Source organism: Sinocyclocheilus grahami, unplaced genomic scaffold (assembly GCF_001515645.1).
Source record: "Sinocyclocheilus grahami isolate Dianchi unplaced genomic scaffold, SAMN03320097.WGS_v1.1 scaffold1000.1, whole genome shotgun sequence".
In the NCBI taxonomy this organism is placed as follows: Eukaryota; Metazoa; Chordata; class Actinopteri; order Cypriniformes; family Cyprinidae; genus Sinocyclocheilus; species Sinocyclocheilus grahami.
In genome coordinates, this window is record NW_015506179.1 from 676,621 (window position 1) to 689,120 (window position 12,500).

A 12,500-nucleotide genomic window follows, 5' to 3' on the forward strand; every position below is an offset into this window, starting at 1 on the left:
GCAACAATACTACAGCGAGAATAAAAGTTACGCCTTCTTTCTTTGCGTGAACATTTGGGCGGCGTTATGCAAATCTTCCCACATCGTGACGTAGACATGTGGGGGCGTGTTAGAACGAGCCGTTTTAGGTAGGCGTGGCTGACTCTTAACTTTTATAAAGAATATCTCTTTGGATTTGAGACTTTAGTCTTTGCAACTTTACAGATCTTCTTTATGCACCAAGAGCTTGTAGCACTCCAAAGAGAAAGGAACAATTGAAATCGCATCACATGACCCCTTTAATGAGCTTCTGCCTGAAATTAATTCATGTTAGCTAACTGTATGATTCTATTACCTTGAACTGTTCATTTGTGAAATGAACATTACTTGGACACATTCACTTTTGATAACATATCACTCTAAATTGTAATGTAGACACATGCATTTTCAGTAAAGCTGCTTCGAAACAATGTGTATTGTGAAAAGCGCTATACAAATAAATTTGAATTTCTCTGTACTATTAACTTTTTTTTTTTGCAAACATGATTGTATAATAACCAGCATGTTAAACTCTATTCCTGAAAGATTGTCATAAAAGTGATGAAATAAAGAAAATCAGTTTCAACATATCTCAGCATATGTTTCACAATCCATCTATATATGATCAAATAAGATTCTGCAAACAGGAAGTCAGTACCACCCTATTCCAAGAAAATACTAAAATAATCACACATTTAGATTAGCGAGAATATTTTGTGTCTCATGAAAGAGATGTATGCATTTCCTGTGGTGAAACATCGACAATGAGAACGTGTGAGCTGCTCCTCACAAGTCACTGCGAAGATAACTGTGCTTCTAGAGCTGGAGCACCACATTCATTTTAATAAAGCTGAATGAATAACTGAGGCCCATAAACATCGGTGACCAGATACTCTTTTATTCATTGATATGCTATAAGACAGCTTTTGTACACATAAAATGCTTTTAATAATACTGGTTCTGCTTCAAGGGTTCAAACAATATTAAAAGGGAAGCAAATGCAATGTTTACATCATTCATTACATGTTGACCATGATCAACCTCCAGGCACAGAGACTGGACTCTGAGTGTGCAGGCGTACAGTACTTCTGTTGCAATCACAATACTGCTGCATACAAAAGAGAAGTGTGCCACTGGTGAAAGGGTATGAAGAGCTAGAGGAAAGTGATGCAGGAATTGCGTTTCCCTATGTTCCCGAACCTAGTTTTCTCATCCAAACCTTTACCTGAAAAGTCTATAGTGAAAATGTTCTATAGGAGGGTATAATATTTAGTGGCCTGCCACAGGAATCTGCCCTTAAACAATAAAGCTGGGTATCCTCTTGAAGAAGGTGAAAATGATCTCTCGTTGGTACAAAACACAGTTTGAGGAAACAGCAGACCATGGATGTTGATGCTTAGCAAAGACTTCAGAAGAGTTTATGAACCCTGTGAGACCAGTCTTGTGAAATTGTGGGTGAATGTTGTGAAAACGGAACAGGGTTTGGTTCACTCCAAAAAACCAAAGACAAATTTAGCATTGTGAAAAATAAAGCCGTTTTAGGACCATTACGATTTTTTTACATTCTGACATGCATATTCACTGTGATGTTAAAAGCATCTCATTGTCATTCGTGTAATGTGCGCAGACGCTTAGGCTTTTCCTCATTCTCAGTGGTGATTCTTACTACATTCTCATTACTGTAAAAATGGTAAAAATCTACTTTTTTTAAATCAACACCATAAAGGCAATACAACTAACTCAAACCACGGTGTATGACCACTACGCAATTGAAATATATCATTATTTTTCTTATGCATGACGGTAATAAGAATTTATGAGAATTTGATGTGAAATGTGCTTAATTACTGTGAAAATAACGGAAGAGATACGGAAAATAAAATAAGCTTCTTTTATGCACAATATCCTTTCTTTCTTTTGATTTTGAGTGAAATATGACTTGTGCTTTATGTGCTTTGTGCTTCAGTTCATCTTTTAAAATCAGAAAGAAAAAACTAAGGGGAGCATGAAGGTGTGAACTGACAGTGCTTTACAAGAACAGCCACTTAATGCTTTAACTAATAAAAAAAAAGAACATTCATCGTAACATTATATAGACATTCTCAACATCTTCATCCAGAGCAACACAAGCAGACGTGAGTGCTGGAAGGGAACAGTGCATTGACAAACAGTCACTCTCACACTCAGATGAAGGCGTGACGGTGTGAGTGCTGCTGAAAGAGTAATGATCATGTAAAAGGATCTTCAAAAGAAAGAATAAAAAAGTGCTGAGGATAAAGTGATTTCAAGTAACAGGAGTTCTTTATAAAGGGGGAGAGGGAAAGCATCCTATTGGCTCTTGCTGTGACTGACATCTTGTTAGCTCCTCCCTTTACAGCATGTGACAGGAGCTCCATTCAGACTCTTGAATCAGTCTGAACACGTCTGACTCTTTCTTCTTCTCGTGTCACTGATGTCACAGCCAGAGAGACCTATGAATGACAAAGGCACAGCACTGAAGCTCTGCAATCACCTCAAGACACGACGCAATCTCATGAACTCTTCAGGTCATATTTCATTACAAAATATGAAGAAAAAAATGCATTGTGACATTATTTTCATTAGATTTATTTATTTTTTTTATCTGGTAACACTTTACTTAATGCCTTTGTATAAAAAGTAGTTTTAATGCATTAATTATGCCTTGTAATGCACCTTATAATGCATTATTATATCTAATGAATAATTGTATCCACAGTTATAATAGATTATCTATACTTTAGAAAGTATAATGTATTTAAAACACATGACAGTCAAACCTTCAAATATTATAATGCCTTTGAACTATGGTTACAATTGTTTATAAAAAGATATGATGCATTACAATGTACATTATGAATACTTTTATAATGCATTATACATAAAGGCTTTAAGTAAAGTGTTACCAAAAATCTTATTCTGATTACTGTTATGTAAAAAAAAACATGATATTACTATTATTACTAAATTGTATTAATTGGTAAAGTGCATTTATGTTGTAGTCATATTTATTGTACTGAATTTAATGGATAAATAAAGTATTAAAAATAAGAATAAGGTTCTTGTCCTGAAATTAGCTTCATTTTCTTGATGCAAAATAGTATTTCTCATGTTTTTCCTAATGATTTTGGGGTGAAATATGACCTGAAGATGTTATTTGTGAGATTTAACTATAAAATGCACACAGAAGAGCACAGAAACTGATGCTCAGACAGACACAGACACACATGACTTAGTAACACATTATCCTGTGTTTCACCGGCTGCAGACAGGCACTCTGAGGTCAGGACAGGGTCACACAAATCCATCTGACCTTAATCTGACAGGTCACACACACACACACACACACACACACACACACACACCCACACACTGACCTGTGTGCTGGTTTGCTGGTAAAGCAGCAGAGGCTGTGCTTCAGTGATGGCCGCCCAGCTCTTGGTCCAACTCCTCAAATTTGCCTGTCCGTTGAGAAGACTGAGCAACTGACAGCTGCTTCTGAAACACACACACACACACACACACACAGCTGAAGATATGCTGACTAAACTAGTATGGTTGTACATCTGCAGTAAAGCGAACAACACCCTGAGCTCAGGAGGAAGCATTTTAAACAGATTCTCGAGATACAGTGGCCTAAAAACCCGAAACAATAATTATCAGTCATCCACAGGAATACACTCTAAAACACATGTTGAATTGTAATTATTGCTCTATTGACATTTAATTTAACACTAGAAATATTTACAAAAACTGCCACTGAAAGACACTCTGACAGGAATATGAATTTCAGAATAATCAAACCAGTCAGCTTTAGCTGGAACGGCTGCGAGTCTCTTATTTATGCATCAATAACTAAAACACACAGGTCAAACATATAAAACACTCACGGCTGAGTTATTGAGTAATTTCATTATATTTGTATGCGTTGGACATACATGTAGATGTGGTCCACATGAGTTCAGCTCGATCACATTTAAGAGTCAAATAATGTACGATTTGCTGATTTGGCTTTCTATGGCTTACTGTGGCTTTTGTGAATGCTGCAATAGTCCTGGTTGTTTTAGATGGACTATCGTTTGTTTAAAGACAAACCAACTACTGATCTGCTTTCTCCTTCTCTTCATGCTTTCTGAGGTGTGTTTGACACTGACAGACATTATGTGGTTCGTTCATTTTGATTGCATTAGAGAATGTACTTTGAACATTTAGATTTTTACTGCAACAGTATCAACAATTTCACTCTTCAAAATCTGGGGCTGAAATCAAAGTGCAGAGTGCTTAAAGTACCATGTGTTGAAGTAATTCTCAGTGTGTCAGTAGTGGGGTGTAGTTTAACTCTTGCAATGACTTATAGAGATAGTTTCTCAGGTGATCCAGCAGATTTGAGTGAGTTTACTCAGATTGGAGCTCAAACACATGGTGAGACTGCAGTGTGCATCAGTGGAGGACTGAGCTGTAAGCGCCCTCTTGAGGAAGAACTGTGTGTGACTCACCGGATACATGAGAGGAAAGGAGAGGATTTTTTTGAGCAATGTTGTTTGGGCGCTTTCTCATTGAGAATGGGCAACAGATTTCTATCTGGATACTTCAGATCGGTCGTGAGCCCTGTGTCTCACCCGGTTGCCCATTGCTTAGCAACACTGCTCAAAAATTTGCCCCGTGTAATCATCACCTTAAGGCCTGCATTTACACTGGCGCTCAAATCTGATTATTTACTGATCAGATAATGATACACTTGTAAACAGAAACATCCACACAATTGTTTTCACATCCAATGTGAGCCACTTCCAAATGTGGCTTTCAATCAGCTCCATTTCCAGTATCTGGACATCTGAGCTACATCCAAACACACACATCAGATTCCCACTGGGATCCCAAAAACCTCACTGAGGAGTGAACAGCTCTGAGACACAGTCTGACTGACTGCACTACAGTACATTCATCTCAACACGTTTATCAGATACGAGCCGACCTGGGCAATACGCCAATATCATTCAATATCTATATTTATTACAATATTCATTTCACCGCATTAATGTTAAAGGAAATGCATTCCACATGTTTTGCCATAAAACTTTAACAATTCAATTTTAAAAATTAAAAGCTTTTAAAAATGTAATTAAATCAAAATATAACAATGTGCATGAAAGCACTGCATTTTTTCATTCCTTGAAATAGTCATCATAAATGAATGTAATGTTTTAATAAATTAGATCATTATTTTTACTATTACTACCACTTTTGAGAAGTACATTCAACTGCACAAGAGAAATATATTTCTGTCATAATTTCCTGACGTTAAACTGAACTTTATTTTGGCAGGTTGCAAATTATTTAAAATATTTGTATCAATATTTTGGATTGTTTTCAATAAATACTGATTAATACAACAATAACAATGAATTTATAAATAAATAAATAAATACTGATTTATCACCCAGCCCTACTAGTCCTGTCTTAAAGGAACACTCCACTATTTTTGAAAATAGGCTCATTTGTCAAGTTTTAATTAGGAAAAATAGAGAAACTCTTTGGTCATTTTTGAGCGAGATGCTAACGGTCTAATCAGATTCAATGATCTATGCTAAGCTACAGCTAAAAGTGCTACCGCCAGACCCGGAGATCAGCTGAATGGATTCGAAAACGGTGAAACTCAACTGTTTAACTCTAGGGGAGTCGGAAAATGAGCCTATTTTCAAAAATAGTGGAGTGTTCCTTTAAACTACTGTAAACAGGTAGGACACAAAATAAAAAAGGAATACGTTTCTCACCTCGACTTTTTTCTTAGGCTCAGTGCCGCCCCCTGCTGTCCCTTCAGCTCCCTGCAGGCCTTCAAAACACTGCTTACACATGCGGATGTTCCTGCTCTCCGACACCTTCGAACACTTCCCACAGACGGCCTGCAGACGAACACGGCACACGTCAGGACGCACTGCATCGCATCAAACCTGTGTCTGTGTGTACGCAGCCGACTCACGTACCGCGCCGCAGCTCTTGCAGTGGTGTTTGCGTTTGGTGAAATGGAAGGCCTCGCTGCAGCCTTTGCATGTTTCTTTCTCCTTCTCTCGTTTCTTTGAGCTCTTCTACACACACACACACACAGGTTAACACAGTGACGTCTAGCCTGTATTCAGATGTGTCTGTGTGTGTGTCGTCTCACTCACCCTCTCATGCTGAGCTCCGTCTGCCTCACATGTGCTCGTGCTGCTCCACAGGCCCTGCGAGCAAACCACAGAATCACACATGAGGAGGAGAGAAGAGTCACGTGATGTGTTCGTGTGCTTGTGTGACGATGAAACACAGCACTGTGCTTTTAAAGTGTGACCACTAGATCATGCCCATGTCACATTTCTCTCCGAAACCAAGGAACATTGCCAAATGTTCATAATTCCAGTGTGACTAACAACCGCGGTGCACAGAAAACATGACTAAGTAAGGCTAGTTTGGAAAGGGTTGAGTGCATGAGGGATGTGTTACCGGCGTGTCAGGCGTGTGCTCATCATCACGGCTGCAGGAGATGTTGAAGGCTTTGAACGTCTCGCTGTTCTGCTTGTGCTTCTCAATCGTCGCCAGGATCACCTGCAAACAGATGGAGAGCATCCACACCTCAGCTCTGATGATCAAGTGCGCTCACAACTGAGAAACGACAGATTCAAGTGAACTGAATCACAGATTTACTGACTCTAAAGAACCATCTCTGTCGAACGCACTAAGGAGAGCGAGGGTAAATGTCAATGTCGATTTTCAGTGAAGGACGACTTATATTTCAGTCTCCAGTATATTGCATGAGTCATATGGACTACTTTTATGTTGCATTCATGTCCCTCTTCATTGCCTTCCACACTATTCTATGCAATTAAAGTACATTTCTCCTTTTGTGTTCCACAGAGCAGAGTGAAAGAAGATGAGCGTGAGTGAATAATGACACGAAACGTCCACACACAGAACCTGTACACTGTACTTCTGTAGCGTGACACATCTGAGAGTGAAATAAGGCATTCACGAGGACTTGGTTATCTTAATTAGGAATTGACTGAAGGGTGAAAAGAGTCTCCATAACGACAATGATGGTTGAAAAATAAGAGGGTTTTAGGGCTTTAAGAGATGTTTCAAAGACAAGTTATTGCATTTGATGGAAATTATGCATTTTTCTTCTTTAGAATACAGTGGACTGTTGAATTGATCACAATATGAGCACGAGTCAAGAATGTAATTTTGCTTATAATGTCATTACATGCAGTCAATTACATTTTCATGTTGACCTGAAATAGAATTGCATAAAAATATGAAAACCGGCAATGATGCTGTTGAAGCTGCAGTTGTGCTGAAATCACACCAGAAACCCTTGTCAAAAAGCGATTAATTGTACTGAATGTGCACTTGGAGTGAACATTTGTGCAAAGAGAATGACTCACTTTTATCCAGTCGTCCTTCTCCTCAGCCGTCCTGTCAATCACAGACATAAGCACACATTCAGACTCCACACAGGCCTGATGGGTAAGAGCTCATATGTACTGTATATTTTCAGGAAGATTTAAGCTACATTGTGAACATTTGCAATTATTGTAGCATACTTTTTCAACATTAAGTGTCTCCACAAGCCTGCATGAATATGCATGCTATGATGTTTGAAGTGCGTCTAATTTAAACTTTAGTAGCAAAACCAGAGGGTATATTGTGATATACTTAGTGTTATAATGCTGAGAAATATCAAGTCTTTGGACAGCAAGTGCTGTGTGCATTCACCTGGCCTGCAGCTCGAGCGAGCGCTGTTTGCCGATGATGGTGAAAGTGTGAGGGGCGTTCTGCTTGACGTTTTCCTGAACCTTCAACCAACATGAGAACACCAGCATATGATGAGATGAAGACAGAAATAACCATAAACGCAGCTGAACATATGGCTGAAGTCATACCTCCATCCCTGCGATGTCGATTCGCTCTCTGACACTGAACTTCTGTCCCATCAGCCTCAGCTTGGGCACACAATACAGCACCATGTTATTGAACTGGAGAAGCACAAACACACACATCATCAGCACCAGCATACTCATTCTCATTTGTCTTGAAGCTGAAATGAATGAGCAGATAACAGGAAGAAGCTTTAGGATTTTCTTTCGTCCACAGAACATAAAGTGAGAAGTTTGGCAGATGGTATTAGCTGCTCTCCTCCACACAACTAAAGCATACAATAGCATAAATGTATCATAACAAGATTCCATATGACTCTAATAGTTCATATAAGTCTGCACAAATCATATTTTGACTTTAGCTTAAACAGTTTACGGAATATCTAAACGTCAAATCTGGAGCAATGCATCTTGATGCAGCGTATTGAAACATTTGTGATTTATATGTCTTCAGAAGGTAAGCTTTTTTCCATTTCACTGCGCTGATTCTCCATTGCTTTTCTATGCAAACGTGCACTAGATGGATGTGTTTGAAAATGAAAATCTCGTGCATGAAATGTCGTTCTAAAAACGCAGCAATCAAGTTAAAAGGTGTTCAGCCAGACCTTTTTTGTTGCACTGCCTGTTTAACTGGAAAAATGCATTCTGTGTGAACTCTGATGGTACTTTTTCTCTTTTTTTGTTGATTCCATCGTATGGGAAAAGAGCAGCATCAACATTCTGCTGTAGCGTCTCGACCAATCTGACACACTAATTTTAATTTGATTTAACAAATCAATTATTCATTAGGTTAACAAATCGTCACAGTCCCCTCACTCAATAAACAACATCTTTTGTGTTTGAAACAACAGTAAATCAGTAAATGATAAGAATTTCATCTTCAAGTCAGTCAGTGCTTCTTGTTTTGTGTCAAGAAGTCAAACCATGATAACCCTTGATGCAAGAACACTTTTGAGGTATAGATAAACAGCTAAAGAGTCCTAATCGAGCAGACAGACACACCAGATAGAGGTATCGGTCCTGTGCCGTGCCGTTCTTAGCCGACATCTTCTTTATGTGGCCTTCTTTAATGAATTCATTGGCTGGATTAACGATGTCCTCCTCTCCGCCCAACTTCTCATACACCTCCAACAGCTTGTGCATCTTCTCCTGCGCGCACACACACACACACACACACACACACACACACACAGAGGGATGGTGGGTATTCTGCAGTCATTTGTAATTTGCATTCACAAACTCATTCGATGAAAAGAAGAACTGTGATCGGCCACATGACAGCATTAGAAAGAGACCGATAGAGAAGTGAGAGCGATATAGAGTAGGAGAGCCTTTCACTCGCACAGACTGGAAATGGAAACCGTACATCCTGTCTGAGAGATGAAACAAGACACAGAAGAGGAGGACCGGTTAAATAGGGCTCTAACCATTTTCCTGATGGCAGCGTTGGAGTGGTTCGCTGCGGTGGAGATCAGCTCCAGAGCATCTGACAGACAAACACAGTTAACAACCAGTTAAACACACCATCACTAAACACTGTTAAAAACAGCTCAGACTTTAAAAAGTCTCAAACTCATTTAAACATCAATGCGGTCTCAGATGTGGCGCATAAAAACACACAAATATAATAGATACGGTAGGAATAACAGGCTCAATACAATAAACATAATGCAGTTATTAAATGTCATAGGATGTTGCAATCAATAGGACTATAAAATGTAAGCACACATAAATTCATGTAAGCGATGTGAAATAGCCTTAAAATAACACTCAGTCCACAGTGGACGCGAGCGGCAGAAATAGAACGGCATCTGTCTGCACATGTCCAGACTCATCCAGCAACATCACTGTGATTATAATGGGCTCTGTTTGCATTTGTGAACAGTGGTGTTTTCACAAAGACTCCAGCGGACGAGCCCATCATTACCTTCACTTCAGATAATGACACACTCATCAGAAACCAAGCAGATGCTTTAGAGCCACCATCACGACTGTGATCACAGTTTTCACTACCGGTGCACTACTGTTCAATAGTTTGGGGTTAGTAATACCGGTATTCTATTTCAAATAAATGCTGTTCTTTTGAACTTTCTGTTCATCTGTGAATCCTGAAAAATAAAATGTTTCTCAGTTTCCACAAAAAATATCAGGCAGCACAACTGTTTCCAATATTGATAATAATCAGAAATGTTTCTTGAGCAGCAGATCAGCATATTATACTGATTTCTGAAGATCACGTGACACTGAAGACTGGAGGAATGATGCTGAAAATACAGCTGCGCATCACAGAAATACATTACAGTTTAACAGAGATTCACATAGAAAACAGTTATTTTACATTGTAAATGTCACGCCCCTGGACTCATTCTGTGTGTTTTTCCCTCTCCATCTGCCTGCCCTGACCCAGTTTTTCCTCATGTTTGATTGTGTTATTTGGTCCAGGTGTGTGTCATTAATTATCTTCATTTGCTCCAGTATTTAAAGTGTAGTCTGCCCTGTCTTCCTTCATCTGGTATTGAATGTCATCTTTCCCCGCTACGTGTGTGTTCCTGGTTCCATTGGATGTTTATTAAAGTCTGTTCGTTTGAAGTTTACTCCACGTCTCCTCGCTCCTCACAGTAACGGCTTGTGACAGTAATAATATTTCACAATATTACTGTATTTTTGATCAAATAAATGCAGCCTTGCTGAGCAGAAGAGACTTCTTCCACTAAAAAAAACATTAAAAGTCATACAGACTATTGGACTATTGAATGGCAGTGTGCATTTCGTGTCATTCTTTATTTCAGGCCGTATAACATGTTGTATTTCAGGTGGTGTTTTTCATTTTACATAAATAAATACATTTCTCCTAATTATTTATTTGTACTCACTGTTCATTATGCTTGTGTTTATTGATTGCAACATTTCATTATGTATTTATTTCATTATATATTTATTTTGTCAATTACGTTTTTTCACTTTAAAGCATATTTTTCATGGTATTTCATGTTCCTTTCCGTTTACCACATCACACTCCTTATTTATGTTTAATTGTATTATTACTTGATCGCAACACTCCATTATGATTTATTTGATCCCTTGCAAAATCAATAATAGATTTACACTATATACAATATGTGTAGATAATAACTCAGATTTGTGATATTATTTATAAAATCATTAATATAAAAAAAAATTAATTAATTAAACAAACAAACAGATCAATAAAAATGCCTATATTTTTCTATTAATTGTGTTAGTACTTATTAGCATCAGGATTTTAGGCTTTCCACTGTGTTGTGACCAAAAGATAAATGAGTGTGACATCTGGCACTGAATGGCGTATGATAGTGTGTATAATAAGTGAACTCGATGTATTATAAGTGACTATGGCAGTGAACAGAGCTGTGTGTTCTGCACTCACTCTCTGCGTCTCTGCGGTCTGCAGCACTGGCGGGCAGCTTCTTCAGATAGTCCTTCAGTAAGAGCTCATAGCGCGGGATCCGCTGCACCGGCTCCAGCATGTGATGCTGCAGCGTCAGGTTCCCACACACCTCCTGCTTCTGCACACGCACACACACACACACACACGTGTTCAGACTGCAGCCTGCGTTCGGTCATATATCACGCAGGACACAGTTCATGTCATCTGTGGTCTGTGCGCCGGCTCTGACCTGGATGTTCTGGACCACGCTCTTGAACTGAGCGGAGCGCTGCGTCCACGTGCTCACCAGCTCCATGGCACGATCGAAGTTCTTCACATACTCGCCGTACATCTTCAGGAACGGGGCCAGCTTCTGCAGGATGTCCCCTATGCGCGGATTACAGCTCCTGTCACACACACACACACACACACACACAAAACACCTTCATCAACTATAGGAAATCTGTTTAGATCTCAGTAGAATGGTCACATGACGCTGGAGCATGAAACTCCCTACTGTCTCTCCTGTCACCCTTAATGACATCACAATCTTGATTCAGTGGGGTATATTTCCGTTATAATGTCCCTTTTACCTCCAAATGAAATGAAATCTCTCTTTGCTCATACTGGAACTTTTACACGGCAGTGTCTGTTTGAACTATTCATTAAAAGACGTTTCTGAATTACAAGAAAGATCTGCCTCATAACAGTCATTTGTTCTGTAGGCAGTGAGCAACAGATAAACCGCACTTATTTTCAGCCATCTGCACACAGATATCCCTGTTCATTTGTCAGCAAAAGTATACCGGATGTAACAGAGTGTGTCTGGTGGACTTTTGCTAAACAGTAATGTCCGGGTGCAGGCAACACCGAGAAGAGTACACACAGTTCATTTACATTTACTACTGACACTGTAACAATACAAAGCTAGTTATAGATTGGCAAAGTTGTCCTTTTAATAAGAATAAAAATAAGATAATAATCAGAAATGTTTCTTGAGCATCAGTATATTAGACTGATTTTTGAAGATCACGTGACACTGAAGACTGGAGGAATGATGCTGAAAATACAGCTGCGCATCACAGAAATACATTACAGTTTAACAGAGATTCACACAGAAAACAGCTGTTTTGTAATAATATTTCACA

At 38.9% G+C, this 12,500-nt stretch overlaps 1 protein-coding gene across 3 annotated transcripts in view; it reads right to left on the reverse strand.

Moving 5' to 3' along the window:
• Nucleotides 1–902: 902 nt before the first annotated feature.
• fgd (faciogenital dysplasia) overlaps nucleotides 903–12,500 on the reverse strand; it is a 34,326-nt gene continuing 22,728 nt past the window's right edge. For all 3 annotated transcript variants that reach the window (XM_016250637.1, XM_016250636.1, XM_016250638.1), the window contains 13 exons: nucleotides 11,603–11,759; nucleotides 11,353–11,491; nucleotides 9,374–9,432; nucleotides 8,949–9,095; nucleotides 7,953–8,045; nucleotides 7,786–7,865; nucleotides 7,455–7,485; nucleotides 6,517–6,618; nucleotides 6,204–6,257; nucleotides 6,021–6,122; nucleotides 5,811–5,939; nucleotides 3,414–3,534; nucleotides 903–2,489 (listed from right to left, as the gene is read on the reverse strand). In XM_016250637.1, the coding sequence (XP_016106123.1) occupies nucleotides 3,454–3,534; nucleotides 5,811–5,939; nucleotides 6,021–6,122; nucleotides 6,204–6,257; nucleotides 6,517–6,618; nucleotides 7,455–7,485; nucleotides 7,786–7,865; nucleotides 7,953–8,045; nucleotides 8,949–9,095; nucleotides 9,374–9,432; nucleotides 11,353–11,491; nucleotides 11,603–11,759 (1,174 nt within the window). In that variant the 3' untranslated portion in view covers nucleotides 903–2,489; nucleotides 3,414–3,453. The remainder of the gene's footprint in view (nucleotides 2,490–3,413; nucleotides 3,535–5,810; nucleotides 5,940–6,020; nucleotides 6,123–6,203; nucleotides 6,258–6,516; nucleotides 6,619–7,454; nucleotides 7,486–7,785; nucleotides 7,866–7,952; nucleotides 8,046–8,948; nucleotides 9,096–9,373; nucleotides 9,433–11,352; nucleotides 11,492–11,602; nucleotides 11,760–12,500) is intronic.